Consider the following 26,637-nt stretch of genomic DNA (forward strand, 5'->3'; position numbering starts at 1 on the left):
ATTTAACTCCACTTTTGAACATTTTGAAGATAATTTTTTTTCCTCCCTTAAAAAGTACCTCTGCCTTCATGTGTCACCGTAATTTTAATTTTTACTCTTGTAAAATTGAAGGACTTTTCATCCAAGTAACAAATAAGTTGATTTTGTTTTCATTATATTACAATAAAAAAAAAAACAAAAAGGCATATGTAAAATGCCATGACTCCATACACATTACATTGTTCATTTTAGCATAAATAAATTGATATTTTTGCCCTTAAATACAAAAAACTCTCTAAGGGTAATCATTTTTTTTTTAGGGAATTTATTTGGCATTGCAAAATTAATTAGAAACAAATTGATCCATACACTTTTTTTTCACGATGAAATAACTTTGTTACCCCTAAAAGCAATAAAAATATATAACTTCACTTTAGGGTTTTCTTGTCTTTTAAGTATAAGTGAAAATATGTTATATTTTAAAAGTAAAAAAGCATTAAACTTACATATAAAGGCTTTTTTGTCTTATAATCTTTAAAAATAGTGAAGTGACACAATTGCCATTTAAAGTTGGTTCAAATGACTTTTTTGTTTCTTTTATTATGGTGTTTTTTTTAAAATTCATTTAGGTGTTGTTTGATAATTAAAAAAAATATTAGCCTTCAACACATGACTGGTTTTTGAAATACCAGTAGCCGCCATCATAGAACGAATATCAGCCAGCCACAAAAGGTAATGCTTCCCAGCTAGCAGAATCATTTGCATTGAACTCAACTAATCTTGCACGCCCCGAATATCAAAATTACATATAGCCCCACCTTACACCGATCAATATTAGTGAACAAAAACCCTAATTAAGCCTGAAAGCGACTAGTTTCCCTGAAGCTTTAAAATGGATAGCATTGATTAAAAACGATTACTGTTGTGCTGGGGTCAAGCTAAATACATGTAGTCGGGGGCAGTAACTAAAAAGTTCTAGCACTGATGGTCTTCCTTGGATAAGAACTGGGATCGACATGGTCTTGCTGTTGAGTTATTTTCTGCATGAATGATATGGGAACGAAGCAAAGTCCTCTACTTCGCAGGTCAACCAGTCTGCCATCAATTTCCTGTGATAAGCCCAAGTTTTCAACAAGAGTATTAAAATGATTGAGATATTTGAGCACATGCATTAATTAATTTATGCCTGAAACCAGTATTGATATAAATTTTGGTGTATATCTAGCAACCTGTGACTGTTGAATAGGTCTTGCACGACTGTATGAGCTAGTCAGCATCTGAATCAGATTCTGTACCAAAACCAAGAAGACGAATAAAATGAATAATTAACTAACAATCCAAGGGTGTCCAATCTCAAATTTGATCTCTTGCGGCCTGATTAATAAATAATAACTAGCTGAGCAGATTATACCTGAATCTGTTCTTGAAGGAGTTTAATGTAAAGAGAAGCCTCTTGAAGAACAGAGGCAGTATCAGTCTGCAATAGAACCGCAACCACAATTGAATTTCTAAAATGACAGGGAATAAATGATTCCACTTGAGGGATTAAAGATCAACAAAATATAAAACCAAGGCCATCCCACCCACCCTAAAGTATTTACGTATAAATCAACTAACCTTGCCATATGGAGAGACCAACTTTTGAAGAGCTGTAATTTTGTCACTAAGCTTCTGGCTTCTCCTCACAGGCACCTGAAACTGCCAGCCGAAGTAGAAAAGCTTAAGAACTTAAGAAATGCTTGGTTAGCAAGAGCATCTTGATTTGTACTTTTCATGTTCTAGAAATGGATAAAGTTTTTGTCAGTTCTCATTTCTTTTGGTCCTATTTCTGGTCTGTTTCCTCGATCTTTTGGTCCTGCATTGCTCTTATTGTTGATACTTGGCATGCCCTTCTTACCTTCTGCTCTTGGATATTGATTGATTCCATGGCTTGATGATTCCATAGTTCTCCAGGGGAATTAGCCTTCTTTCTCTTATTAGTCTTCCATGTACTCAAAGCAGTCTTGTTTTCAACGAGATCACCAGGTCCTCTTTGGGGTAACAGGTTAGAAAGCTCATTAATTGTCCTTTTCTTCATTTGCATGGCCTGAAAGTCCTGAAGAAGAAGGGTAAAATTAGGAGATTGATGCTCTTCTTTGTTATTCTACAGACTGTTATTAAATCAAATTTGGAAGTGCAGTGCAGGCAAAGCCATTAGGATTGCCGCAATAAAAAATCATCCATCATGTGATAAGGGCTGCTCTATTATCCGATATCCCATGAATTTTGTTGTCCATGAGGACGTGCATGCATCATTCGGCCGACCCTTTCAAGTATTTTTTATTTCTCGGGAACAAGCCGGGGCTTTTTTATTGTCCATGATCATAAATTAGTGTTTTGCAAAAAGATTTATTAAGAGGCCGGAGATGATCTAGATATTAAAATAATTGAACTTGATTTAGTTTAATGTACAACTCTCATATATGACCGAGGACACCCGAACATCTAAAAAATTTACTTCAAATCTTTCTCACATCACACACATAAAAGTAAGAGGGATGAGTACTCTATTATTTACCATTTGAACCTCTGGAACAGAGACCCTCTTGCTTAGTAGCATTGACTGCTGTGAGATGTTATTACAGGTAGAGGACATAGATTGATAACCTGCCACTAAACAAGGGTGAAGAAGCCATTAAATTGAGGATATAGGAAACCGAGATGGTTGGCAGAGTGGAAAGGGAACTCCAAAATCAGGCAAAATCGAGAAGTATTCTCTAAAGCTCTTAGTGGGTGGAGAGTCACTGAACCTGGTTGATAGTTAGCAAGGGATTGATGAGGAATAGAGAAGCCTCCATCTCTTTGCTGGTGGTCATCATTGAAAACTTTGGAGTCCAGATAAAAGCCAGTAGTGCCATGGACATTTCTGCTTAAAGGAAATCAGAAAGCAACATTAACAAGAAGTGGGCCGAATCGACCTTGCACACAAAAGGATGAATCTCTCCTCTTGTAAAAGTGAAAGTTTGAACTTTCAATTTTCATATTATTCAATGATCAGCTTCTAACCCAATCCAAATGTTTTTTTTTTTTAAAAGAGTTGACTGAAATTGCTCATAACAAAGACATAAAGAAGTCTAAATGTGGTTAATTGTACTTGAGCCAAACTCCAAACTAAGATAATTTCTGCTGTAGCATCACAGTCAAGGCTAAATTTGAATGGCATGAGTGTATTGGATTCCTTTTCTTGACGTATTTTCATGCCATCACTTTTCATGGAACAGTACAGAATAGATATTGGTTACAATGACACAACACAATCCAACTTCATGCATGGAAACTCAAAGTCCAGCTCAACGGACAGGCGTTTACATTAACATGTTCCGAAGGAAGTTGGAAACACTCTCTGTCTTTTGTATCATCAACGTAGTCATCAGCTAAAAACACTACTTCTGATTTGAAAAAATAAAATAAAAAATACTGCTTAATGTATATGTGGTATCTTTCTACTTGACTTTCTTCAAGCGAATCTTGATTTCACTACTAATTTTTATTGCAGACAGATAAAACAAACAGAAAACACCTTTTAAGATTCTTTATTGTTAAAATAAAAGATCAAGGAGGACAAGAACACATACATCTTGCCATCCATTGGCATACATACATCCAAATTTGGCATCTGAACTTCATTGTTTCCTGAAACAAATGGTTAGATACAAACGATATTATGTAATTGGTATCCGAAATCTTTTTATTTTATTTTAAATGTATATTATTAATATCTTAGCGAACTGATGATCAAGAACTTTAGTCCCCAATTAATTAAGTCAAAATCAGTTCAAGCTTGCTCACTTAGCGCCTCTTAATTAAATACAGTTTAAGCAAGAGGAATACTCTAAATTTTAAGAGAGTGAGATGATTACCGAAGTTGTAAAGATGTGAAGATACTGGTGGAAGAAGAGCATTCCTCATTTTGAGAATCTACCTATAACTATATATTCTCTGCAATGAGATTTCTTAAGAAACAATGTTTCCTGAACAGAAGACTGAAATCAAAGGCTTGTTCTCTGCTTCACGCGCACTGACCTGAAACGAGAGTCAAGACAAGGGGAAAGAGGTGATTAGATTATGATAAAATCAAATTGGAAGCAGCCTATATATGCATATATACATCAATAAAATTGTTGAACATATGATGTTGGAGTTCTTCTTAGTTGGAGGATGAGATTTCTTTTCAAGAGAAAGAATTAAAAGTGGTCCAATAATGACTGAAAGGGGTAGTGAGAATCTTAGCTCTGCACAAACATTAAGCTTCGAAGGGGAAAAAAAATCAATTTTGATCAAACAATAGCTAATCGAGGTACATGAGAACATGATGTAACTTGCAGAATAAATGCAAATAATTTAGCCTGGCACTGCAATAATAGTCTTAATTTATTTTTCTCATGTTAAAAGATTTTGATAAAATGTTTCTCGTACTTCCTGAACAATTATCTCATAACCAAAACCGAGTAGAAAACGTTCAAAAGATAGAAAAGCCAGGCATGAAAACGTTTAATGCCTGATAATAGCCACGCCTTTCCTCACCTCTGATCCGAAAGACGGAGAAGTGCTTCCCAGCCCTCCTTCCTAACTATATAGGCTCTATGATGGATTCTTTAATTTGCTTTGTAGCCTGCAGTAGAGAACTCAATTAAAAAGACAATTGAGTGAAGGAATTATATTCTTGATGTAAATATGGTCATGTGGGGATTGTTTGAGTGTAGCAACGGCTCTTTCCCTTGAAAGAGAAAGTAGTTTCGTGGTCACAGCAAAGCTTAAGACTATTTATTGCATGATGAAAGGAATATGAAACGACCAGGGTGACTCATTGGAGGAAAGAACTAGCTTTATACGTTGGAGGAATGGCTAGCTCTAACAGGCAATAAACTTACTCTTTGATATGTGTCCCTTTCTGAATTTCACATTTGACTTGTTTTAATGAGGGGACATCAAATATTTATCTATTAAAATTTCATCAAACTTCATTGTATTGATTAGAAAAACACATGCAGCAAGAACATGCGTGGCACTGGCATCAATCTGGCAAGTTATGAAGAAAATATTGGATGTTTTGGATTCGGTTTGTTGCGAGTTCTTGTCTTGGCTCGTGGACAAAAATTAAAATTTTCTTTTTTTTGTTAAGAAAATATAGTAATACTTCGGCGAGGAAAAACCTTGGCGATGTTTAATTGTTTTCAGACTCACTTTTCAAGACAAATAAAAAATAATTTTTTATAAATGAGTGGATTAAGTACTATTCGACAGATACCCATTTGGAAAAAATATGTAGTAAGCTTGATCAAATAGCCTTCCCTTGATATGCCTTCTGTGGTAAATATGAATGATGAAAGAGGGAAAAAAGAGTGAACATAATTTAATTAATTGGCTTCGAAACAAAATCAACACACTAGTCTACAAGTAAACTCTGTCTTGGTAGCTGTTAGGTTAAGACATTGAATATATCATTTACGTACGCACTTGGTCATATACATAGCTAGTTCTGTGATCAAATTAAAGAAGCTTAGATGAGCTAAATGTGAGCATATTATTAGCAAATTATATGTATATCCAAGTCGAGAGTTTCAACCGATCGAGAACATTAATGTATATATAATTCTTATTTCAGTCCTTGAGTTGTTGCAACCACTTATGATATTTGAGAAATTAGAGTTAAAGGGTGGTCTGCAAGCCTATAAAAATACAGGAACAGAGAGAGAGAGAGAGAGAGAGAGAGAGAGAGAGAGAGAGAGGCTATGCAACAAGAGAGAGAAAAGAATATTTCCATTATTGATGAGCTATGACACATCTCGTTGGTATAATTTCTCAAAACGAGGTGCAAGAAGGGAAATCTGAGGAAAAAGGTCAATGTGACGGCATAAGATTGGCATTGCTTTGCACTGGGACAAGTTTATCTTTTTCTTGAGAAAAAAGGAGACAATTTCACATGGACGATCCCATTTAAACCACGAGATTAGCACTAATCTTTCGTTAAATAGCATAGACGGCCAAGGCACTTAAATGATTGTTAACAACGAGTTCTAGATCTTCAGTGAGTTCCGAGTTGCGATTATAATATTTACTCCATAATAAAAGAATCTAAAAAAAAAAAAAAAAAAAAAATATATGCTGAGCATATAAAAGGGTCGGTTTGGCTTATCTGTTAATTGTTAATTTACTGATATATATATATATATATATATATATATATATATAAGTTGACTTAAGCTTTCTCGATAATTACATTTCTCTGTCTCTGCACAAGTATATATGGTGCGATGATCCTATCATGAACCCAGAGTTCTCCAGCGATTAACACGTGTAATTATGCCTATGTACTCGGAGTCAATATTTTAATCTCGGAGGGTCAGCCTGTCATCTGTTCCCCTAACATCAATCCTCAAAGCAAATTCTGAATTGTGATGACACGTGGAATTCATTCGATAATCTGGGATTCTCAAGTTGCCTCTAAATTGATCTCCTCCTCTTCGTGTTTTTTTTAATGATTCTTCTTTAACATGTGCATCTACCGACTTGATCAGGAAAAAAATGCGACAGGATGGCTTCCATTGTTTCGAGCAGTGAATGAGTAGATGTCATCCTGTCTCGGTTCTTTTTTAAACATAGCATGGATAATGAACCAATGCGTGGAAGATTACCTGTATGTGCAATTACTGAAATTTCAATTAATCCAATGGAGTGCGGCCGCCGAGCATGCAAAGTATTATGCATGGTTGTGCCTGGGAAGGGAGCATCAAGTTTTTGGAGGTATCATTGGAAAGGAATCCGAATTAGCTAGGAGCGGCTGTTTTCCTGTCCGAGATATAATTTAAAATGTGTAAGCAGTCTATATAATATATGATTCAATATGGTTGACGAATTTTGAAAACCAAAAGGGCCATTAGAGCTTGTCTTTGCGTGCTTCGAAATTAGTTGACGTTTTCATAGTAAATATCTCTCAATTGATGACAAGCCCACGCCAAGATAAGATCAAGACTGTTCTACGCCGATGAAACTATATACGATCCAAATTACAATTTCGGAAGAATACACATCGAGGGGATTAAGTGCGTGTACATAGATAGGAGTTGGCTAATGAGTCTGCAGGCTTGGTTTGTAGTGATTAACATCAAGATTATTATAATGCTGGAGAATCTATTGCTCTATGCTGATTACCGAACTGTTGATGAAATCGAAACATATACTTAATTACGATATTGTTTTGGTGTTTTTATTTCCTTCTCCTTTATTCATTTTCCAAGTTTGTCAGATTCGACGACATCGCTTTACAGAAAGGAGAGCTGCTTCTTCTTTTTTTAATCCAAATGGGCCGTTTTGGGGCAACCATCAGACTAGTCTCCAGAAGAAATGACTTCTCAAAGAATCTTTTGTTCTTAATTGGATTAATTTAAACACAGGAAGACGTAAATTTGATATAAAAATATTAGTCAATAAATCATAACTCAGCTGTTATCAACATTTAAAATAAAAAAGATAGAGTATATAACACAGACATCTGCTCATGTCATTGTTCTAAAACAGATTTTTATTAAATGGTCGAGACTCGGTACAAGACACAGCAGGCCTTGCAATTTTTCTAGAGTTTATTACTCTTACATACCATCGAACAAACAGGATCTTTGAGAAAAAAAGATATCTACATTGCGTCAGTTTATTAAAGGTTGTTTTGCATAAGGTTACTTTTTCAAAAGTATTTTTCACTTAAAAATATATTATATTAAAACAATTTAAAAATATTAAAAAAAAAAATTAAATTAAAGCAAAATTCTTGAAAACTCGGTTAAAAGCTGTTTCAAGCACCCTCCAAGCCGATAGGCTATATTGAGTAATGGGCCTCACTAATAAGTCCGATATAAGATCCACTCACAGCGAGAGGCTATATTTAGCTGGACCCAAGAGTTCTAGATCCACGAACGACAATGCAAAGCCCGGCTCAACCCTAAGTTAACCCTAGTACGAGGGCAGTCTGGTAAATCAAGTTGGTTGCACCCAACCACATATATAGACCAACATTTCACGTCTCATGTCTCTCAAACCCAAGCTCTTCGCTGTTTCGACTTGGAGGCGGCTCCGCAGATCGCTTTCTGCATCTCTTCAAGGTGCGTCTTGTATAATTTTAGGGTTTCCATTGCTCGCTTCTTAGCTGTGATCTTCGCAATATAAGTTCGTCGATTGTTTTTTTATTTCTTTCTATCATCCTAACTCAACAAGAGTATAGAGCTTTGCTTCTGTGTGCGTTTTTTTTTTTTTTTATAAGATGCTTCACATGATCTCACCAGCTCTGTTTAGTTTGTTAGAATAGAAAATGAGAAGGAAAATATTGGAGCTTGATTTCGTGATTTCCTCAACCGCTTATTTGTCATCTAAGACTAAAACGAATGAGCATTCGATGGTCTGTTTAAATTTGATTTTTCTTATATTTTTTTCTTGGCCTTTTGTGATCGATTATATCTGCCAAGTTTATGTTTCTCTTTTAGTTTGTTGGTTTATTCGTTAAAAGTTTGCGAATTTGTAGATTTGAGGTTTGGGTCTAGAATTGCACGTCTTGCAAAGCTATAATGCTGCTGGTTAACTTGTTCTGAATCCTCAGCCTTTTAGTTTTCGGGAATAATATAAATTGAAGATTGGAAAACAAAGCTTTGTAAACGTGACTCACATTTGATGTGCACTTCAAAAACTCTTGGTAGTCACTGACTCTGCTCTTGTTAAAATTGGTATAGCGGCAGCAACAATGGTGCGAGTTAGTGTTTTGAATGATGCTCTGAAGAGCATGTACAATGCAGAGAAACGTGGGAAGCGCCAAGTTATGATCAGGCCTTCCTCAAAAGTAATCATCAAGTTTCTGATGGTGATGCAGAAGCACGGTACCGATCTATTTTTTATTCGCATCCTATCTGGTTATTGGGTTGTTTTTAATTTGTAAATAAAGTGCAATTCTTATTGGGTTCTGCTCTGTAGGTTACATTGGTGAGTTCGAGTTTGTTGATGATCACAGGTCTGGTAAAATTGTGGTTGAACTAAATGGAAGGTTGAACAAATGTGGGGTTATCAGTCCTCGTTTTGATGTTGGTGTTAAGGAGATGGAAACCTGGACTGCTAGGTTGCTCCCCTCAAGACAGGTCAGTCCATGAAGTATATGAATTCACTTCAATTTCAATTCCTAATATCAGTTTCAACTACAAATATTATGCTATTATATGTCTGCAAGTTGGATGCTTCAGGATCATGCAATTGAATGCTTTTGTGAATGTTAAATCCCATTGAAATCCTGATTAAGTTTATTCCAATATTCATTTGTGTGCGCATGTGTAATGTGATGACATTTGTTTCTGTGAATTTGCAGTGGATTTATCATTGAATTACTCAACGATCATCATTTTGTTTCTTGTCTTGGCACTGTTTATTGCTTTTCATTTCTCACTTGTACATTACATTAATGGCTGGTTATTGCAGTTTGGATATATCGTACTCACAACTTCTGCTGGCATTATGGACCATGAGGAGGCTAGAAGGAAGAATGTTGGTGGCAAAGTGCTTGGTTTCTTCTACTAAACTGGGGATTTATTTTGGTCTGAGAGCGCAATCCACTATGAGAACTTTTTGGATGTATTTGAAAACTTGTTTACAATAGGATTTTGTTTCATGCTTTATTTGTTCTATGCTTTTTCCAAAGGCTGTTGTTCTTGTTTACATAAATTAAAGTCACCAATGCTTTTTGTAGCTCGCTTCTTATCCGAAAGCAGCTTATGCTCGTCATTTAAAATATTGTAGTTGGACATATTGAAGTTTTAGATTTGATCCTTGAATCAGCATGCAGATGTTTTGCTTTAAGGGCTCTGGTTTGTATAAGGCTAGAATCGATTGCATATCCACCTTGCCATAGTGGTAGCGCGCTGTTCATTCAGGGAAAAGCACTTTTACATGTGGTTTGTATAAGGCAAGAATCGATTGCATATCCACCTTGCCATAGTGGTGGCGCGCTGTTCATTCAGGGAAAAGCACTTTTACATGCGAACTCGTAGTTCATCAACATTCTTGGCCTTTTTCAGTTGTCAGGGCTTGAACGTTTTGCCGGAATACTGTACACTACTTTCGTCGGAGACAGGTATCCTTTTGGATTTCCATTCCAGCCGAGGTAACAAAATACCATTTTCCGAACAACACCAGGACATGGTGAAACCTGTGAGTTTGAGAAGATTGTAGTGGAATATGAGACCTAAGGTCTTCCTGGCCCTATTAATCCACCCGAGGTAACAAAATACCATTTTCCGAACAACACCAGGACATGGTGAAACCTGTAAGCTTGAGAAGATTGTAGAGAGGATTGTTGTGGAATATGAGACTTAAGGTCTGCCTGGCCCTATTAATCCACCCGAGGTAACAAAAACACCTCACTGAAAGTAGGGTTGTCCATCTTAATTACGATTAATTAAAGTGACTTGACCGGATAAATGGTATCCCTGAAACCCTTTTATGGGCACCAATCAACGCGAGTTTTATTCTTTTTGCTTACACTAGGAGATGTCACTTTAATGGTAGGTTAGAATAGATGGATATAACGTCGATGTTTTTTTTGTTGTTCCATTATTCACTGGTGCAAACACTCGTCCGCAGAAATCACGTCAGGAGTGCCCCACTGGTGTTTCAGTCTATTGGCCGCATTGCACCAATAGCCTTTCGAGTTGAGATAGCAATTGGCAAAGCAATCCATGGATGGGTTGTCAAAATTACTGCTCTTTCTTGCATGTATGCTGCCAGTTTTGCAGGAAAAAACGAAGATGACACAGCAAATGGAAAATAATAGAAAAAGGTTCCCATTCACAGGATGTTTAACACATAAGCTATTTATTTTATTGATTCGGGAACAACAGCAGGATACAAACCCTAGACAGAATAATGATGAAATAAAAGAAGGCACGTGGAAACTGAATTCCTTGTTCCTTTTCTAATACACGAAATAAGCTGAAGGTAGAATAAAGGCAAAGATGATACAGAATGTTAAGAATGGCTTAATAATTTGTCAAGCCATAGTGATATGATGCATTGCCAAAGGATAGTAGTTGCCCTGACCGTATAAAAACCATCATGACCTTACTTAAAATGATAATCCTCTTCATTTTGCTTGTCACAGCTTCCATCGCCGCTCTCACTGCAACAACCAACCTTGAAACCCATGTAAAGGGACTCTAGGAAGGATTCCAGCAGAAAACCGAAATATTGGAGAGATACAGCCACGGAGAGGATTGAAGGGAGATTTATTGGGGTGGTGGTGGTGGGGGTTTTGTAGGTGTAGTCATGGTGCGGGAGAGGATCTTCTAAGCATATACTTTGAAGCACAACTTTTTTGCATTGTCATTGCTTTTCACTTTTTGCTAGCTTTTAAATATTTCAGGAGAGCCCTAAGGCATTTGTGGAATCTACCTAAGATGTTCTGGGCTGTAGTGTAGTTCTCTCTGGCCACTTGGTGTTCCTAGCTTGGCGCCAGGAATTGGATATACACTGCATTAAGCTGGTCTGGTGTAATTCCTGTGCGATTCATCTTGTTAACTTTAACAACTGGACTTCTTTCTTTTTTTTAAAAAAAAAAAGGACTTCATTTTTCTACAACAGCTTAAGTTTGAACAACTTCGGCGTTTCGCATATCACACTAATAGTTTATGCTTATGTGCTACGTACAGACCATTAAACGAGGGAAATTCTACTTGGTCTTTGAAAAGAAATCAAAACCACCGAAATATTTGCATAGTGTATTTTGACATAGATGCGATATCTTCCGAAACAGTTTGATTAGTTACTCGATATTCAGCAAGAATGATCCCAGACCATTTGTGGATTCCGAGCCAATCTACTTAAGCAGTGACTGGAGATTTGGATCCGTTCAGGTATATACCATATGGTGCCTCCAGATTTTTTACGAAAAAACAGTGGAAGATTTTCTCGAATGATTAAAAATGCTAGTGGAGATGTTCACATGCGTCATATACGCCATTATAGCTTCTGCCCCGCCCGTGTTTATCGTTCATTCATTTGATACAAAACCCCTCCGTCTCGAGTCATCTTGAAATGCTTGATTTTCACCGAGATTAAATGAATCCCCGGTGAGTAAACCACCAGTATCGACTACTAACTTTTAATTTAACGAAAGCAGTTGATGCGGTTAAACTCGTTTTTCAAAATATTTTTTCAAGCTTCTTTTTGTTTTAAAAAATATTAAATTAATTTTTTAGATAATTTTGTTAATTTTAAAAAATAAAAAATATTTTAATATATTCTTAGTTATTTTTTTGAAAAAACGCTTATTACTGTGTTAGCAAACACAAACTAAGCTTTACTTGAAATGGATTCATATGGAGGCCCCACATGCAAACCTATGAAAAAAAGAGAGAAAAATAATCTAATACAGGATATTAAGTTTATAATTTAAATTGATTACCCATTAAACAAGAATTTGAATTGCTCAATTTTATTGGATGGAAAAAAAATCAATAAGTTGAAGCATTGACTTTGAAAATCGAGCAATTAAGATATTCTTCCAAGATAATATCTAAAAATTTGGAGAGTTTGATTGAAATATAAAATATCTTCTCCATGTAGATTTATATATCTTTTAAAATATAATATTAACCGAAAAGATATAATATTTTTTTTTAAAAAAAATTTTCTCGATCAAAATTATCACAATTAAAACTAAAATCATAACACAATTTAAATTCTTAGATGATCTACTAATTTAAAATAATCACTTAAAACGATAAAGAAGAAATTCTTATTAAGACGGATTTGCTACGCTATAGGTTTTTTAATCATTAGATTTATATCAAAATAAATGTTAACTTTGTATTCATGTCAGCAGGTGAGTGCTATAATAGTATTATTGAATTTTGATAATGATTATTTTTAAAAATATTTTTTTATTTAAAAATATATTAAAAAAATAAATTTTTTATTTTTTAAAATTTATTTTTTATATCATTATATTAAAATAAAAAAATAATTTAAAATAAAAAAAATATTTTTTTTAAAAAATATTTTTGAAATACAAAAATAAATAACCTCTTAATAAGAATCTAGAAAAAATTATCCCAAGAAAATATTACACAGTACAATTGTATGACAAATTTATATAATTTTTTAACAATATAATAAATTCATTTTGAAAAATTAACTTTAATGATAAGGATACCAAGAACTTTTCCAAAAAACAAAAGGTATAAGGACCAAGTCATTATAATAAAATAAAATAACAGAAATAGGATGACGAAGTTTGTGATCAGATATTTAATTTTATTAATAAAAAAAGAATCTGCATAGCTCATAGAGCTGGCTTGGCTAAGTAACTGCTACTTGTTTATATTAAAATTTAATTATTATTTTTTTAATGTTTTTAAATTAATTTAAATATTAATACCAAAATTAAATTTTTAAAAATTAAAATTTTAATATATTTTCAAATAAAAATCGTCACATAATATCAAAAACGAGCTGAGCATAATTCACAGTTGAATATAATTATAAATCTAATTATCTAACAATGATTAAGCATTTGACGAAGAGGAAGGATCTAATACAACCAAGTCCATCTTATAAAAAGTCCACGGTCACTGTCATTGGCAGAGTACATCCTTTGAAAAGTGGAAACGTAATATTACGCGGAGAGAGAGAGAGAGAGAGACAAAAAGTCCCAAACGCATTGGACTCAGTCTCTCTCTTTCTTTTCATTTGCTAACCTAAAAAGAAGGTGATCTCTCTTTCCCTGTTTTCGATTTTTGATCTCGTTTTGGTTTCATTTATAAGGGACTTCTATTGTTCATTTCTTTCTTTTCTCTTTCTTTTTTGAATTCAAAGAGAAAACAAGCGATGGCTGCACCGCCAGCAAGGGCCCGTGCTGATTATGATTACTTGATTAAGCTTCTCTTGATTGGGGATAGCGGTTAGTTTTTTTTCCTCCTTTCTATTTATTATCCTGGGTTTGTTGGATTGGAAGGGCGCTGTTTCTGTTTTGGGGTTTTGATTTGGAATGTGATGCGGTGATTTAAGGGTGTTTTTTTTTTTTTTTATGTGGTTTTGTCAAACGGTTTTTTTTTGGTTTCGTGGTGGATTTAAGGAATATTGACCTGTATGAGGCTAATCATTTGAGGATTTGCTTAAATGGTGTTTGTTCGTGATCTGGTGAGGTGGGGTTCGGGTTTTAACAGGCATTTGCATCAAAAGTGGCATTGGTCATGTTTATAGCTCCACTCAGCATTGCCAGTGACCTTTCTGTTGGATTGCATGGATGATATTGATTATTATTATTATTATTATTATTATTATTATGTTTCTGTGAGGCATTCCCTTAAATTTTGTGTTTGTATGTTTAGTGAATTGAATTTGGGTGAGCAGGACCTGCAATGTAAAGTGTTTTAATTGATCACAGAGCTTGTAGTAGTTGTTCTTAATAGGATGTGTGTGGCGTTAAGGAAACTTCATGACAGCTTGAAAGTTCCATTATGTACTCGGATGACTGTTATTTTATTTTATTTTTCATTTATGATGCCTGTGCTCTTTTAACAATCAGAGAACCTGGAAGTTTTTTTTGTCCGTTCTGTCTCCATCCTTGGCAAATTTTAAGTCATGGTACAGGTTTTCCTTTCATGTTTTGAAGTCTGATCCTATTGTGTTCAAGCATTTTTATTTATTTATTTACTTAGATCCGTTACATATTTTAGATTTGGTGATGCTGAGATGGAGCATTTATTGAATCATTATTGACTTGGTTTATTTAATTAATTTCCCCATCGAAGTGGGGTTTTGAGAGAGGATTTTGGAGATGGTCCTATCCTGTTCCTTTTTTGAATGAAATAGTAGTGAGCAGGACACATACATGCACCATCAAAATTGCAACCCAGGACACTTAAAGTAATATTCACTTTGGCCGGTCTCCCACTTCCCATAAAATGCAACTAGATCTCAACCTTTTCCAAGCAGTGATCTCATTGAAACGACACTTTTTGCATAGTTAGAGATGCTGACCTCTGCTGTATCCATGTTTGCAATTGCATTTGTAAATGCAGAGGCATAAAAAAAAAAAAAAAGATGAATATTTTGTCTTCACAAGGGGGGTTAGATTGAGAATATTTGTAGATGCTACTGTTTGGAGATTAGAGACAAAAAAATCAGACTTATTTGAATTGTCATGATGCAGTAGTTTTAGGCAAATTATGATTCTTTCTTTGCACTGCTCTTGAATGACTTGACTTGCTTTTAATGCATCACATGTTAGTCTGTCAAGTTCCCCCCTTTATCTTACTTGTTTCTTAGAATAGTAAGTGTATGTTTGATTCCCCAAGTAATGAGAGCAGAATGGAAATAGGATTTCTTTCCAATTCCAAGTAGAATTTATATTTTAATTTTATTTCAAGTTGAATGTACTTATAAGAGTCTTAATAACACAAAAGGGAAGCGATTTAGTTCACTTGAAATGTAATTTCTCATTTTTCTGGTGAAATTGCAACCCTTTTGTTGAACTTCACCCCGCAAGATTTATTTGAGAGAATTCCCTCTCAAGAAGTGCATGATGAAGTGGTCAATCTTTGTTCCACCTCGAGAGACCCATGTTATTGGCAGTAAAACAGTACTGAAATGGAATTGAAAGGGATTCGTATTCCATATTCACTCCTAAACATGCCCAAATTTCCTACTATTTAGGTGTTAGCAACCCCACTTGTTTTATGTCGATCAGTGATTGATTTTTGATTGGATTCCTTTTTAAGGTAAACCAGTTGAAAGATTTTTCAGGATTTTTCAATTCCACCAGGTTGCTCCCTAATATTTTACATCGGTATCTGCTGGCAGTTCTCATTTCCTGCCAGTTCGTATCCAACTTTAAAAGTAACTTGAATCTATGTGATTTCAGTGGGGATTCAATCCTGACATTATGGGCTGGTCTACATACTATGTCCTGTTTTTTTCTTCCTCTTCCATGATTATTTGAAATCCCAGTTCCTGTTAATGTTTTTGTAGGTGTGGGGAAGAGTTGTCTGCTTTTGCGTTTTTCAGATGGTTCCTTCACAACCAGTTTCATTACCACCATCGGGTTTGCTTTCCTGACAACTCTCCCAATTTTTCATTGTGAAACTATTTTAGCATTTTTGAACTTGTGAATGTGAAGTAGTTTAATAATAACAAGTACTTTGGGCCTGCTCATGTGATTTACAAGGGAAAATTGAGGGTGACTGGATTTCATTTCACTAGCTAGTTTCATTATCTTTGGCTCTTCATATACTGGTGAAAAATTTGTAGTGTAGTGATGTAAATGAAGTTCAGAAATTTGATGTCCCATTTTGGTTGTGCTCATAACCATTCCAGGCAGTTTCCTTGGTAGAGGATCTGGATATGAATGATGCAAATTAGTTGACATATTTTCAACATATTTAATTAAGAGCCCAATCATGTTCCATTTGCTGAAGGCTGGAGGCTCCATTTTAACTATTTTTTTCTAGCATCAATCTGATCCTGTATCTGTACCTTTCTAAAACAGCATTGATTTTAAGATAAGAACCATTGAGCTTGATGGTAAACGGATTAAACTACAAATATGGGATACAGCAGGCCAGGAACGTTTCCGAACTATCACAACAGGTTTGTGTTTGGCGTTTACAAATTCTCTCTGTTTTCAAATTTGCGGTCTTTTCCATAAATGCACATTTGAGCTTTGAGCCTAGAGTTGCTTATGTGCTTTATACTCTTCTGCAGCCTATTACCGAGGAGCCATGGGGATTTTGCTCGTTTATGATGTTACTGATGAATCATCTTTCAACAGTAAATTCTCTTATTGCCTTACCTTTAGCCTTCAGATTTTAAGAAATCTTAATAGTTTACCAATCTTGCTACTTTTTTATTGTCAACATGTATTACTTGCATTTTCTGTTTTTTGTGTGGGTAATCAGCATACCTGTTTGTTGCTTGATATTTGTTCAGTATATGTGTTGCATGTGTTTGTGTGTGGGTAACCAGCAACATCTGTTTCTTGTTTGCTTCCTATTTCATCGAGATGAATGTGTGAAAGATCTCCTTACAGATATAGTGGAACTTCTCCTTCATCTTGTGGGTCTTTCTTCCATTGTTCAACATCCTTGAATCTCTGATAGAGCTAGTGTCTTTTTATGATCAGATATTAGGAACTGGATTCGCAACATTGAACAGCATGCTTCTGACAATGTCAACAAGATACTGGTGGGAAACAAAGCAGACATGGATGAGAGCAAAAGGGTATGTGCTGTATCTTACAACCTGCAAGAAATGTTTATTTCATTAAAATTGTGGGTTGGATTGCAAGTTTATTAACTGTGCAATGACCCCTTGTTTTTGCAAGTTTTCACCCTAGAAGTGTTGAGGAGTCTTGCTCTTTCTTATAATTTAGAGTGCTTCATTGGGGATCCTCATTCAATTCCTCCGTTGTGTGTTCCATTGATGATAATTAGGAAAGACATTCCTCTTTTTTTTCCCCAGGCCGTGCCTACCTCCAAGGGTCAAGCTCTTGCGGACGAGTATGGGATCAAGTTCTTTGAAACTGTAAGTGCAAATATGCTTCTAGAATGGAATCGTCACAGCTTCATCTATTTTCTATTTTCTTACATGCAAAGTATTTTTTGCAGAGTGCTAAGACAAATTTGAACGTGGAGGAGGTTTTCTTTTCAATTGCAAGGGATATCAAGCAAAGGATCTCGGAAACTGATTCCAGGGCAGAGGTAACTTTTGCTTTTATTTTGTAAAACTATATTATAATTTCTTCCACTAGTTCCCTGGTTGGAAAATAGGTTTATAGTACCAAATCCGAGGGGAATTTTTTTTTAACCTCTCTTCTCCTCAAATATTGATGTATTTATCCTTTTGCCTGGTGGCACCAGCCTCAAACAATCAAGATTAACCAACCAGATCCATCAGCCAGTGGTGGCCAAGCTGCCCAAAAGTCAGCTTGCTGTGGTTCATAAAAGGGAGAATCAAAATATGGACCGAGAGGGAAGGTTATGCAAGTGGCACCCATTGGGGTGTCGGTTTAATGCTGATGACGATGTGCTGGGTGCATGTGTTGTGCCCTGTTATTTTTCCAGAATACCAACCTTGGTGTGTTTAAAGCAGTATTTCAATATGTGGAATTTATAACATATCTTTTCCCTTTCTGTCGCTTGGGGCTTGAACTCATTTACTGGCTCAATGTAGATGGATTATCCAAATCTAGCTCCCATTTCCTATAAGATGCCTGGTGCTCGTGTTTGTCAGAATTTGTAATCTTGTTTGTGCGCATCTTTGAATGCCATCAATCAAACAATCTACTGGTAAGTTCGTTGTTGAATTTGTTCATGTGATAGCTTGTACCATGCCTGGCTGATTGCTGAATATAGTGGCCATACTCATTGAATGTCCGCATATGGATGCACCAAACGAGTAGAAGTAAAACAAGAGAAAATGACAATTGATTGTGTTGCTTGATTTGACAGTCACGTCCCTTCTGCTCCTCTGGAAAGGCCCTAAGCTCCAGACGCCCTCATTTTCAACGGAGAAAAGAAAATGTATTGATGTGCATCGAAGCCATTAACCAAGCCGAGCGTGTCGCATTCGATAAGACCACTGATCACAACAGTTCTTTTCACGTTATGTTCATGTTTTGAAAGTTTTTTAAAAAAATTTGAAATTTTTAAATTTTTTTATTTTAAATTAATATATTTTTTATATTTTTAGATTATTATTAAAAATAAATTTTTTTAAAATAATTTTTTTTTTAATGCATTTAATGCAAAACACTTTAGAAAAACAATATCAGACTTCTCCAAACAATCGCCCTGAACCTGCTGTTCCTCTGTAGCCCGAACACAGTTCAAACCAGGTGGGCATGGCCACGTGCAGATCGTGGGTTTCTTCGTGCTGGCCCGTTTCTGTCCATCCCTTCTCGGATGCTCGGTGCACTTTGCCCCTTTTTTATTTTATAAGAGCATCTTGCTTGTTGGTATACTTGGGCATGGGTGAATCATGCATAAAAGACGCATGACTTTCGACGAGGCAATAGCGGTCCCCATTATAGGTAAAAAGGTAAAAACCACTCGTCATTAACTGAAGTGCGCACGTAATGTCCGAATAAAAAACAGAAGAAGAAAAGAAAACAGAAGCCGAAGCCGTTGTCTTGACTTCTTCAGAATAGAAGTTGGAATTGGTTTGTGGTTCCAGCAAGAAAGGTGGGTCCTACAATCTTAAATTCTGAACGGCTCCAATTCTTCTCAGGGTTTAATCTCCGTTGGATTCAGTGCACGTTCCAGCTGTAACGTGTTAAAGGACCCACTGATAAGTTTTAGGTGAACCATGGTGTCTGTGTGTTTTAGATTTCTGTCATTTCTATCCAACATGGGATTAAGAAGACATGACTAATATAAAAAAATATATTTTTAACAAAAATAAATTAAAATTTAAAAAAAATAATTTGACCGCATTCTCAAATAGTTCCATCATATTAACTTAGAAATTGAAAAGTAACCTTAGATACTATTTAGAGCTGCGGTTGAAATGATTTTTTTATTAATTCTTGAAATTTTTTTAAATTGATTTTTTTAATTTTTTTAAAAAATATTATTTAAATATATTTCAAAATAATAAATATTTTAAAAAACAACATTAAGACAAACCGTTATACTCAAACCGTTATACTTCAATGCTACAGCAATAAATAAAAAGATGAATGAATGATGTAAGCAAATAGCGGTAACTAGAGAAACGTGCTGAACTGAATTTATGCAAAGCCAAGCCAGGTCAACAACAGGAAAAATCCTATGAAGCCAGTCGGGCTTTGCCAGCGCTTGTGCCCGGAGGACAAACTATCACATCACCAAAATAAGATAGAGCAGTAAATAAATAAATAACAGAAAAAGGGAAAGATCAAATAAATAATAATGTAAACAATATAAATAAATAAATAAAGAATAACATTCGAGAATATTGGAAAGGAAAGAAGACGCAAGATATAATTCAAATGAGAGCCCACCATAGTTGGATTGAGGGCAGCATCATCGCTTCTGTTTTCCACGGCGACTAGGGTTTTCTTATACTTCCTTTTTCTCTCCGGTACGCACGCATTTTCCTTGTGTCCAAAAACATTTCTCTTTTTTCTTTCCCTCAACTCCAGCAGCTCAGATCGTGCTAAGTCACGTTTCCTTGCTGTATGTTGAAAGTGTTATTTAATTTCTTCTACCTTTGGTACTTTAATTATATGATATGATTAGTTCATAACCTGTTTTTTGTTTTATCTTAATCCAAAAGAATTAGAGGATTGAATCCAGTCCTTTTGTTCAGTTGAGATGATATGAGTGATTAAGCATTATCGATTGATATTGTTTTTTATTAGTCTATTTATTTCCTAATTTAATGCCGGATTTAAGAGAGGATTCTATTACTATCATTCATGCATTTTCAGCATCAAGTGCCGTTATTTTTTAGTCGTTAAAGTGATTATCAAGTACTATAGTTTCTTATTGATTCTTTTTGTTTTTTCTGGCTTTGTTTAACAGAGGGGTTCTTTTTAATAAGGAAAAGATACATGTTTTTTATGATTGATTCTTGAGCCTGGGAGGTGTATAATCTTTGAAAAATAATTGGTGGTATTGGGTTAGTGTGGATTGATAGCCATGGCTTGGTTTAGAGCGGGTGCTAGTGTAGCAAGGCTTGCCATTAGAAGGACTTTATCTCAGGGTGGATCGTATGCAACGAGATCACGGGTTATACCTTCTCAGAGTAGATATTTCCATTCAACAGTGACTAAGTCTAAGGAGCAAACTGCGCCTGTCCCTCGTCCTGTCCCTCTCTCTAAGCTAACTGATAACTTCTTAGATGGGACCAGTAGTGTTTATTTAGAGGAGCTTCAGCGAGCATGGGAAGCTGATCCAAATAGCGTGGATGAGTCGTGGGATAATTTCTTTAGGAACTTTGTGGGCCAGGCTGCTACGTCTCCTGGAATTTCAGGCCAAACTATTCAGGAGAGTATGCGGTTGCTGCTGCTTCTCAGGGCTTACCAGGTTAATGGTCACATGAAAGCCAAGTTGGATCCACTGGGGTTGGAAGAAAGACAAATCCCAGATGAATTGGATCCTGCTCTATATGGTTTCACGGAAGCTGATCTTGATAGAGAATTCTTTTTGGGAGTGTGGAAGATGGCTGGATTTTTGTCTGAAAACCGTCCAGTGCAGACTCTTAGGTCCATATTGACCAGGCTTGAGCAGGCTTATTGCGGGAGCATTGGGTATGAGTACATGCACATTGCAGATCGTGAAAAATGTAACTGGTTGAGAGACAAGATTGAAACCCCAACACCTATGCAGTACAATCGTCAGCGGCACGAAGTTATTCTTGATAGGTTAATATGGAGTACACAATTTGAGAACTTCTTGGCCACTAAGTGGACGGCAGCTAAGAGGTTTGGACTCGAAGGTGGAGAGACTTTGATTCCTGGAATGAAGGAGATGTTTGATAGGTCAGCTGATCTTGGGGTTGAGAGCATAGTTATTGGAATGCCTCACAGAGGAAGATTGAATGTACTGGGTAATGTGGTTCGGAAGCCGCTCCGTCAAATATTTAGCGAGTTTAGTGGTGGCACAAAACCTGTAGATGAAGTTGGGCTCTACACTGGAACTGGTGATGTCAAGTATCACTTGGGAACTTCTTATGATCGTCCAACTAGAGGTGGGAAGAGAATCCATTTATCTTTGGTTGCAAATCCTAGTCACCTAGAAGCTGTGGATCCTGTTGTTGTTGGAAAAACTAGAGCCAAGCAATATTACTCGAATGATTCTGACAGGACTAAGAACATGGGGATTTTGATTCATGGTGATGGTAGCTTTGCTGGGCAAGGGGTAGTGTATGAAACTCTACATCTTAGTGCACTGCCAAACTATACTACTGGTGGAACCATACATATTGTGGTGAACAACCAAGTTGCTTTCACAACTGATCCTAGGGCAGGAAGATCTTCACAATATTGCACTGATGTTGCCAAGGCCTTGAATGCACCTATATTCCATGTAAATGGAGATGATATGGAGGCAGTTGTTCGTGTGTGTGAGCTTGCAGCTGAGTGGCGCCAGACTTTCCATTCAGATGTTGTGGTTGATTTAGTGTGCTATCGTCGTTTTGGGCACAATGAGATTGATGAGCCTTCTTTCACGCAACCCAAAATGTATCAGGTTAGCAAATATATATATAGATTCAGTTCACTGCAGCCCCTTTCTCCTCCTTCCTTTGGTTCCCAGTTCATTAGAACCAGCAATCGATGTTACGTTCTGGATGCAACCTTGTATACTTTACAAACTTGTTTATCCTTCACATGATGTTTTTCATTGTTGTTGCTATAATCCTATTTTCTGTTAGTGCTACCCGTTCAACTTCTCTCTTGAGTCGTGTCAAGCAGACTTATGACATTTCTGACTGGGGACGTACCAGGTTATTCGGAATCATCCATCAGCTCTGGAGATCTATAAAAAGAAACTTTTAGAATCAGGACAGGTGACTGAAGAAGATATTCATAGGATACAGGAGAAGGTCCTTTCAATCCTCAATGAAGAGTTCTTGGCAAGCAAAGATTATGTTCCTAAAAGAAGAGACTGGCTTGCATCTCATTGGTCTGGTTTCAAGTCTCCTGAACAGCTTTCACGTGTCAGAAACACTGGGTATGCTGGCAACTTACTAGTTCTAAATTTAGTTGTCTGTCTCATTTTTTTGCATTTCTATATTGAAATCTTTATGCTTTAGTTTTTTGCATTATATTGAAATTTTATGCTCTTATGCAGAGTGCAACCTGAGATCTTGAAGAATGTAGGCAAAGCAATTACGACCCTTCCAGATAATTTTAAGCCTCACAGAGCTGTAAAGAAGGTTTACGATCAACGTGCACAAATGATTGAAACAGGGGAAGGAATTGATTGGGCCGTTGGGGAGGCTCTTGCTTTTGCCACACTGCTAGTAGAAGGCAACCATGTTCGATTGAGCGGTCAGGATGTTGAAAGAGGTACTTTCAGTCATCGTCATTCAGTAATTCATGATCAGGAAACTGGGGAGAAGTATTGCCCCCTGGATCATGTCACCATCAACCAAAATGAAGAGATGTTTACTGTCAGCAACAGGTAATATATCAAGTCTTTTTTTCTCTTCTCATGTTGAACTTTCACTGGGCAGAAAATGCCTCATGCGTCCCTTGAATAGATATAGTTTGGTGCCAAAGACTTGCTTGTGGAAACTTAATAGTCTGCACTATGTGATTATTGAGACACGGTATTTGTAGTCGAGTTGGTGCTATATAGTGGAATTCCATTTAACTAATAGCTGTTTTGTCTTGTTCACAGCTCCCTTTCAGAGTTCGGTGTTCTTGGATTTGAATTGGGTTACTCGATGGAAAGTCCAAATTCGTTGGTAATCTGGGAAGCTCAATTTGGTGACTTTGCAAATGGAGCTCAAGTGATATTTGATCAGTTCCTGAGCAGTGGTGAATCAAAATGGCTGCGACAAACTGGGCTTGTTGTGCTGCTTCCTCATGGATATGATGGTCAGGGCCCTGAACATTCAAGTGGACGGTTGGAACGATTCCTTCAGGTATTCCCATCAAAGACTTCTGTGCTCTTTTCTTTTTCTTGCATTCTACTAGATGGTTTCTTACTCCATGGTAATAAGTGGAAGTAACTTTGTCCAACGCTAATTATAAGTTTCAAATACCAAAAAGCATAATAAGAGTTCTGTTACAGACTATTCACAATATCAAAGGAAATTTCATATTTCAAAATAAATTCCCCTAATTATTATTATTTTTAGGTGTACAATCCCAAATTTGTTTGTTTATTGTCCTGCACTTGTACTTCTAAGCGATATTTTACACTTTGATGCTAAGATCCACGTTGAGATGTGTTGAACCTTCAAGTGGGGAAATTGAAGCAGTTTCACTATAAGTTGGCATGTCCCTGCATAAATTTGATTATGAGAGTTTTTAACAAATGTATCTCTCTGTTAAATAAATTACATGATTATTAGGTACCCATTATGATTACAGTTTAACGATTGATGTCTTACAACAGAATTTCATGATTATATTTTTCTCACGTGTATATCAGGGACTACATGGCCTAATTGATGACTGCTTAAGCCATGGACCAATCAAAATATTCCATACAATTCATTTCCTTTGTCCAATTTGATTTTGTTGGATGCTCAAGGAATATGAAAGTTTGTCTGATCAGTGGACTTCTCACTTACTTCTCTGTATTCTGTCATAAGCATCTGTTCTGGTTTATATAAAGATAGCCCTTAATGATGTCTTATTTTCAATCTCATTGTAGATGAGTGATGACAATCCTTTTGTTATACCCGAGATGGAACCAACTTTTCGTAAGCAAATCCAAGAATGCAATTGGCAGGTTGTAAATGTTACAACCCCTGCTAATTACTTCCATGTTTTGCGGCGTCAGGTGAGGGACTATTATGAATCACTTTCCACTGTCCTGACAGCTTTCTGCATTTTCTCATATGGTTTTTGTTTCATCTCGTAGATACACAGAGACTTCCGTAAGCCCCTTGTTGTGATGGCTCCCAAAAACCTACTTCGTCACAAGGACTGCAAATCAAATCTCTCAGAGTTTGATGATGTGCAAGGCCATCCTGGTTTCGACAAACAGGGGACCAGATTTAAACGTCTCATAAAGGATCAGAATGACCACTCGGACCTTGAGGAGGGTATCAGGCGTCTGGTTCTTTGCTCTGGAAAGGTGTGATATGCGCTTCTGGTTGTTGCTTGTTCTGATTTTCACTATTTTATGTGGACCTAGAGGATGCTAGTTTTGACATTTGAAATCTTTGCGTGCAGGTTTATTATGAGCTTGATGAAGAGCGTAGAAAGGTCGAGGCGAAAGACATTGCAATTTGTAGGGTTGAACAACTATGCCCGTTCCCATATGATCTCATCCAGCGCGAGCTTAAGCGATATCCAAGTAATTCTTCTTAAACTTGTAACCTGTGTATTACAGTAATGATATTCCATGTTATCAATTTTACCTTCTTGGTTTTATGGGTTTTCTGGTCTCCTCAAAACACATTATATGAGATTTAGTTACTGCACAGTAGAGTAAAACAGTGGGTCAATTTCTTGTAAGATTCCAGCAAGGTGGTAATCATAATAGCCGCAAGTTGTTTGGGGAGATTGGAGTTGGGTGTGTGATTTCATATTTGGGGCGGTTAAACTTGAATTTCTTGTTTCTCTTTCCTAAGCTACCTTATATGGTGACACCTTGAGGAACCATATATTGACGCCTTTTTGTCACCATTTCTTGTTAGGTGCGGAGGTTGTTTGGTGCCAGGAAGAACCAATGAACATGGGCGCATACAGTTACATTGCACCACGCCTATCCACTGCCATGAAAGCATTGGGCAGAGGAACTATGGACGACATCAAGTATGCTGGACGCGGGCCATCAGCTGCAACAGCCACTGGTTTCTACCAGATGCATGTGAAGGAACAGGCTGAACTTCTGCAAAAAGCCATGCAACCTGAACCAATACAAATTCCTAATTGAAGCCTTTGCATACTGTCGAGTACAAAGTCTAAGAACAATAATTAAAAATTTATACACCAAAGTTATGTTGGCGTCTTGATACCATTTATATCTCGCCTTGTTTAGGCGGCTGCTTCTTTTTAATCCCTTTCACCCAAAAACTTCTAGCCAAGGGACCTTGGTTTTTTACAAGCGAAGTTGCTCTTCGAGATGTACTGTCTTGCATTACAAGAAGGAAATGTTTGTCTTTATTGGAACACGATTTGCAGGAACATGACGTTCTGTTTTTTTTTTTTTTTTTAGAGCTAAGATTTCTATTCTCGTCTTAGAGCTGACGTGTTTTTTTTTTTCCTGGAATCTTATTTTTTGTGATGGTTTCAGGTGCTGAGATTGTTTGGTGTCAGGAAGAGCCAACATTTACATGGCACCCCGTCTTTGCACAGCTATGAAAGCAATGTGCAGAGGATCCTGGGAGGATATCAAATACGGTGGTAGGGATCCATCTGCTTCCCACAGCCACTGGCTTTCTTCAGGTTTTCAAAGATGAGTAGGCTCAGATCGTCCAGTTAGCCATGCAGCCTGCACCAATCAAGTTCCCCTACTGAACCACCCGTTCAAAACCCCACTCGGATAATAATTATATGACCCATTGAGAAGCATAACAATATTACACACAGACGACCCGCAATTTATTTGATGTTTATGGCAATACATCATCCCTCCAAATTGCCACTATTAGTTGTTGAACTACGATGATACAATCTTAATATTGTTGCCACCTCAGCATATGACATTAAAGCATTTAATTAGCAGGCCTCCGAGATAATAATAATAATGTAATTATTAAATCTCTGCTGAGTGAATAGACCAATTATGAGACAAATCATGCTGTAATCATAATTGTTCACCTTTAAAAAATTTAATTGAATGGATACAGAAAAAAAAATTCATATAATCCACAAGGCTGTTTCTTACGTTCTGCAAAAGTCACGTGAGACCACACCAGCCCCTTCAGATTGCCTGAAGTATGCATGTCATGCATTGATATGGAAATCTATCTAGTTAATTACTA

At 36.4% G+C, this 26,637-nt stretch overlaps 4 protein-coding genes across 6 annotated transcripts; 3 read left to right on the forward strand and 1 right to left on the reverse strand.

Annotated features, from left to right (window-relative positions):
* Window positions 1–685: 685 nt before the first annotated feature.
* LOC133704110 (transcription factor bHLH110-like) lies at window positions 686–4,878 on the reverse strand. Its single transcript, XM_062128860.1, has 10 exons — window positions 4,543–4,878; window positions 3,879–4,041; window positions 3,594–3,651; window positions 2,769–2,884; window positions 2,537–2,631; window positions 1,877–2,074; window positions 1,597–1,677; window positions 1,391–1,456; window positions 1,209–1,268; window positions 686–1,088 (listed from the first exon to the last, which is right to left on the reverse strand). The coding sequence occupies exons 2-10, from the start codon at window positions 3,925–3,927 to the stop codon at window positions 945–947; spliced, it is 867 nt and encodes a 288-aa protein (XP_061984844.1). The 5' UTR covers window positions 3,928–4,041; window positions 4,543–4,878; the 3' UTR covers window positions 686–944.
* A 3,106-nt stretch (window positions 4,879–7,984) lies between these two features.
* LOC133704177 (small ribosomal subunit protein uS8-like) lies at window positions 7,985–9,846 on the forward strand. Of its 2 annotated transcripts, none has more exons than XM_062128944.1 (4): window positions 7,985–8,114; window positions 8,736–8,879; window positions 8,974–9,134; window positions 9,469–9,846. In XM_062128944.1, the coding sequence occupies exons 1-4, from the start codon at window positions 8,039–8,041 to the stop codon at window positions 9,565–9,567; spliced, it is 480 nt and encodes a 159-aa protein (XP_061984928.1). In that variant the 5' UTR covers window positions 7,985–8,038; the 3' UTR covers window positions 9,568–9,846. The 2 variants fall into 2 exon arrangements, with proteins under 2 accessions (XP_061984928.1, XP_061984929.1); XM_062128945.1 differs by having other exon boundaries at window positions 8,027–8,114; window positions 8,742–8,879.
* A 3,784-nt stretch (window positions 9,847–13,630) lies between these two features.
* Window positions 13,631–18,349, forward strand: LOC133705680 (ras-related protein RABE1c-like). The gene is made up of 9 exons (XM_062131022.1): window positions 13,631–13,753; window positions 13,861–13,945; window positions 16,018–16,090; window positions 16,535–16,635; window positions 16,750–16,815; window positions 17,168–17,265; window positions 17,506–17,568; window positions 17,652–17,744; window positions 17,904–18,349. The coding sequence occupies exons 2-9, from the start codon at window positions 13,873–13,875 to the stop codon at window positions 17,985–17,987; spliced, it is 651 nt and encodes a 216-aa protein (XP_061987006.1). The 5' UTR covers window positions 13,631–13,753; window positions 13,861–13,872; the 3' UTR covers window positions 17,988–18,349.
* A 1,597-nt stretch (window positions 18,350–19,946) lies between these two features.
* On the forward strand, window positions 19,947–25,822 carry LOC133704120 (uncharacterized). Of its 2 annotated transcripts, none has more exons than XM_062128872.1 (9): window positions 19,947–20,106; window positions 20,550–22,217; window positions 22,474–22,700; window positions 22,821–23,153; window positions 23,373–23,619; window positions 24,357–24,485; window positions 24,567–24,782; window positions 24,881–25,004; window positions 25,348–25,822. In XM_062128872.1, exons 2-9 carry the CDS (start codon window positions 20,667–20,669, stop codon window positions 25,584–25,586), a joined length of 3,066 nt encoding a protein of 1,021 aa, XP_061984856.1. In that variant the 5' UTR covers window positions 19,947–20,106; window positions 20,550–20,666; the 3' UTR covers window positions 25,587–25,822. The 2 variants fall into 2 exon arrangements, with proteins under 2 accessions (XP_061984856.1, XP_061984858.1); XM_062128874.1 differs by having other exon boundaries at window positions 19,971–20,201.
* The last annotated feature ends 815 nt before the right edge of the window (window positions 25,823–26,637 follow it).

This window comes from Populus nigra, chromosome 10 (assembly GCF_951802175.1).
Source record: "Populus nigra chromosome 10, ddPopNigr1.1, whole genome shotgun sequence".
Lineage (NCBI taxonomy): Eukaryota > Viridiplantae > Streptophyta > Magnoliopsida > Malpighiales > Salicaceae > Populus > Populus nigra.

Bases quoted from the DNA above. Each gene is read 5' to 3' on its own strand.
- LOC133704120 (XM_062128872.1), top strand. From the start codon at position 20,667: ATGGCTTGGTTTAGAGCGGGTGCTAGTGTAGCAAGGCTTGCCATTAGA. The intron at 23,620-24,356 runs GTATTCCCATCA...ATCTCATTGTAG, and splicing joins GGTTGGAACGATTCCTTCAG to ATGAGTGATGACAATCCTTT. The intron at 25,005-25,347 runs GTAATTCTTCTT...ATTTCTTGTTAG, and splicing joins CGAGCTTAAGCGATATCCAA to GTGCGGAGGTTGTTTGGTGC.
- LOC133705680 (XM_062131022.1), top strand. From the start codon at position 13,873: ATGGCTGCACCGCCAGCAAGGGCCCGTGCTGATTATGATTACTTGATT. The intron at 16,091-16,534 runs GTTTGCTTTCCT...TTTCTAAAACAG, and splicing joins AGTTTCATTACCACCATCGG to CATTGATTTTAAGATAAGAA. The intron at 17,569-17,651 runs GTAAGTGCAAAT...TATTTTTTGCAG, and splicing joins GGATCAAGTTCTTTGAAACT to AGTGCTAAGACAAATTTGAA.
- LOC133704110 (XM_062128860.1), bottom strand. From the start codon at position 3,927: ATGAGGAATGCTCTTCTTCCACCAGTATCTTCACATCTTTACAACTTC. The intron at 2,632-2,768 runs GTTCAGTGACTC...ACCCTTGTTTAG, and splicing joins CCTTGCTAACTATCAACCAG to TGGCAGGTTATCAATCTATG. The intron at 1,457-1,596 runs GTTAGTTGATTT...GTTCTATTGCAG, and splicing joins TGGTCTCTCCATATGGCAAG to ACTGATACTGCCTCTGTTCT.
- LOC133704177 (XM_062128944.1), top strand. From the start codon at position 8,039: ATGTCTCTCAAACCCAAGCTCTTCGCTGTTTCGACTTGGAGGCGGCTC. The intron at 8,115-8,735 runs GTGCGTCTTGTA...AAATTGGTATAG, and splicing joins GCTTTCTGCATCTCTTCAAG to CGGCAGCAACAATGGTGCGA. The intron at 9,135-9,468 runs GTCAGTCCATGA...TGGTTATTGCAG, and splicing joins GGTTGCTCCCCTCAAGACAG to TTTGGATATATCGTACTCAC.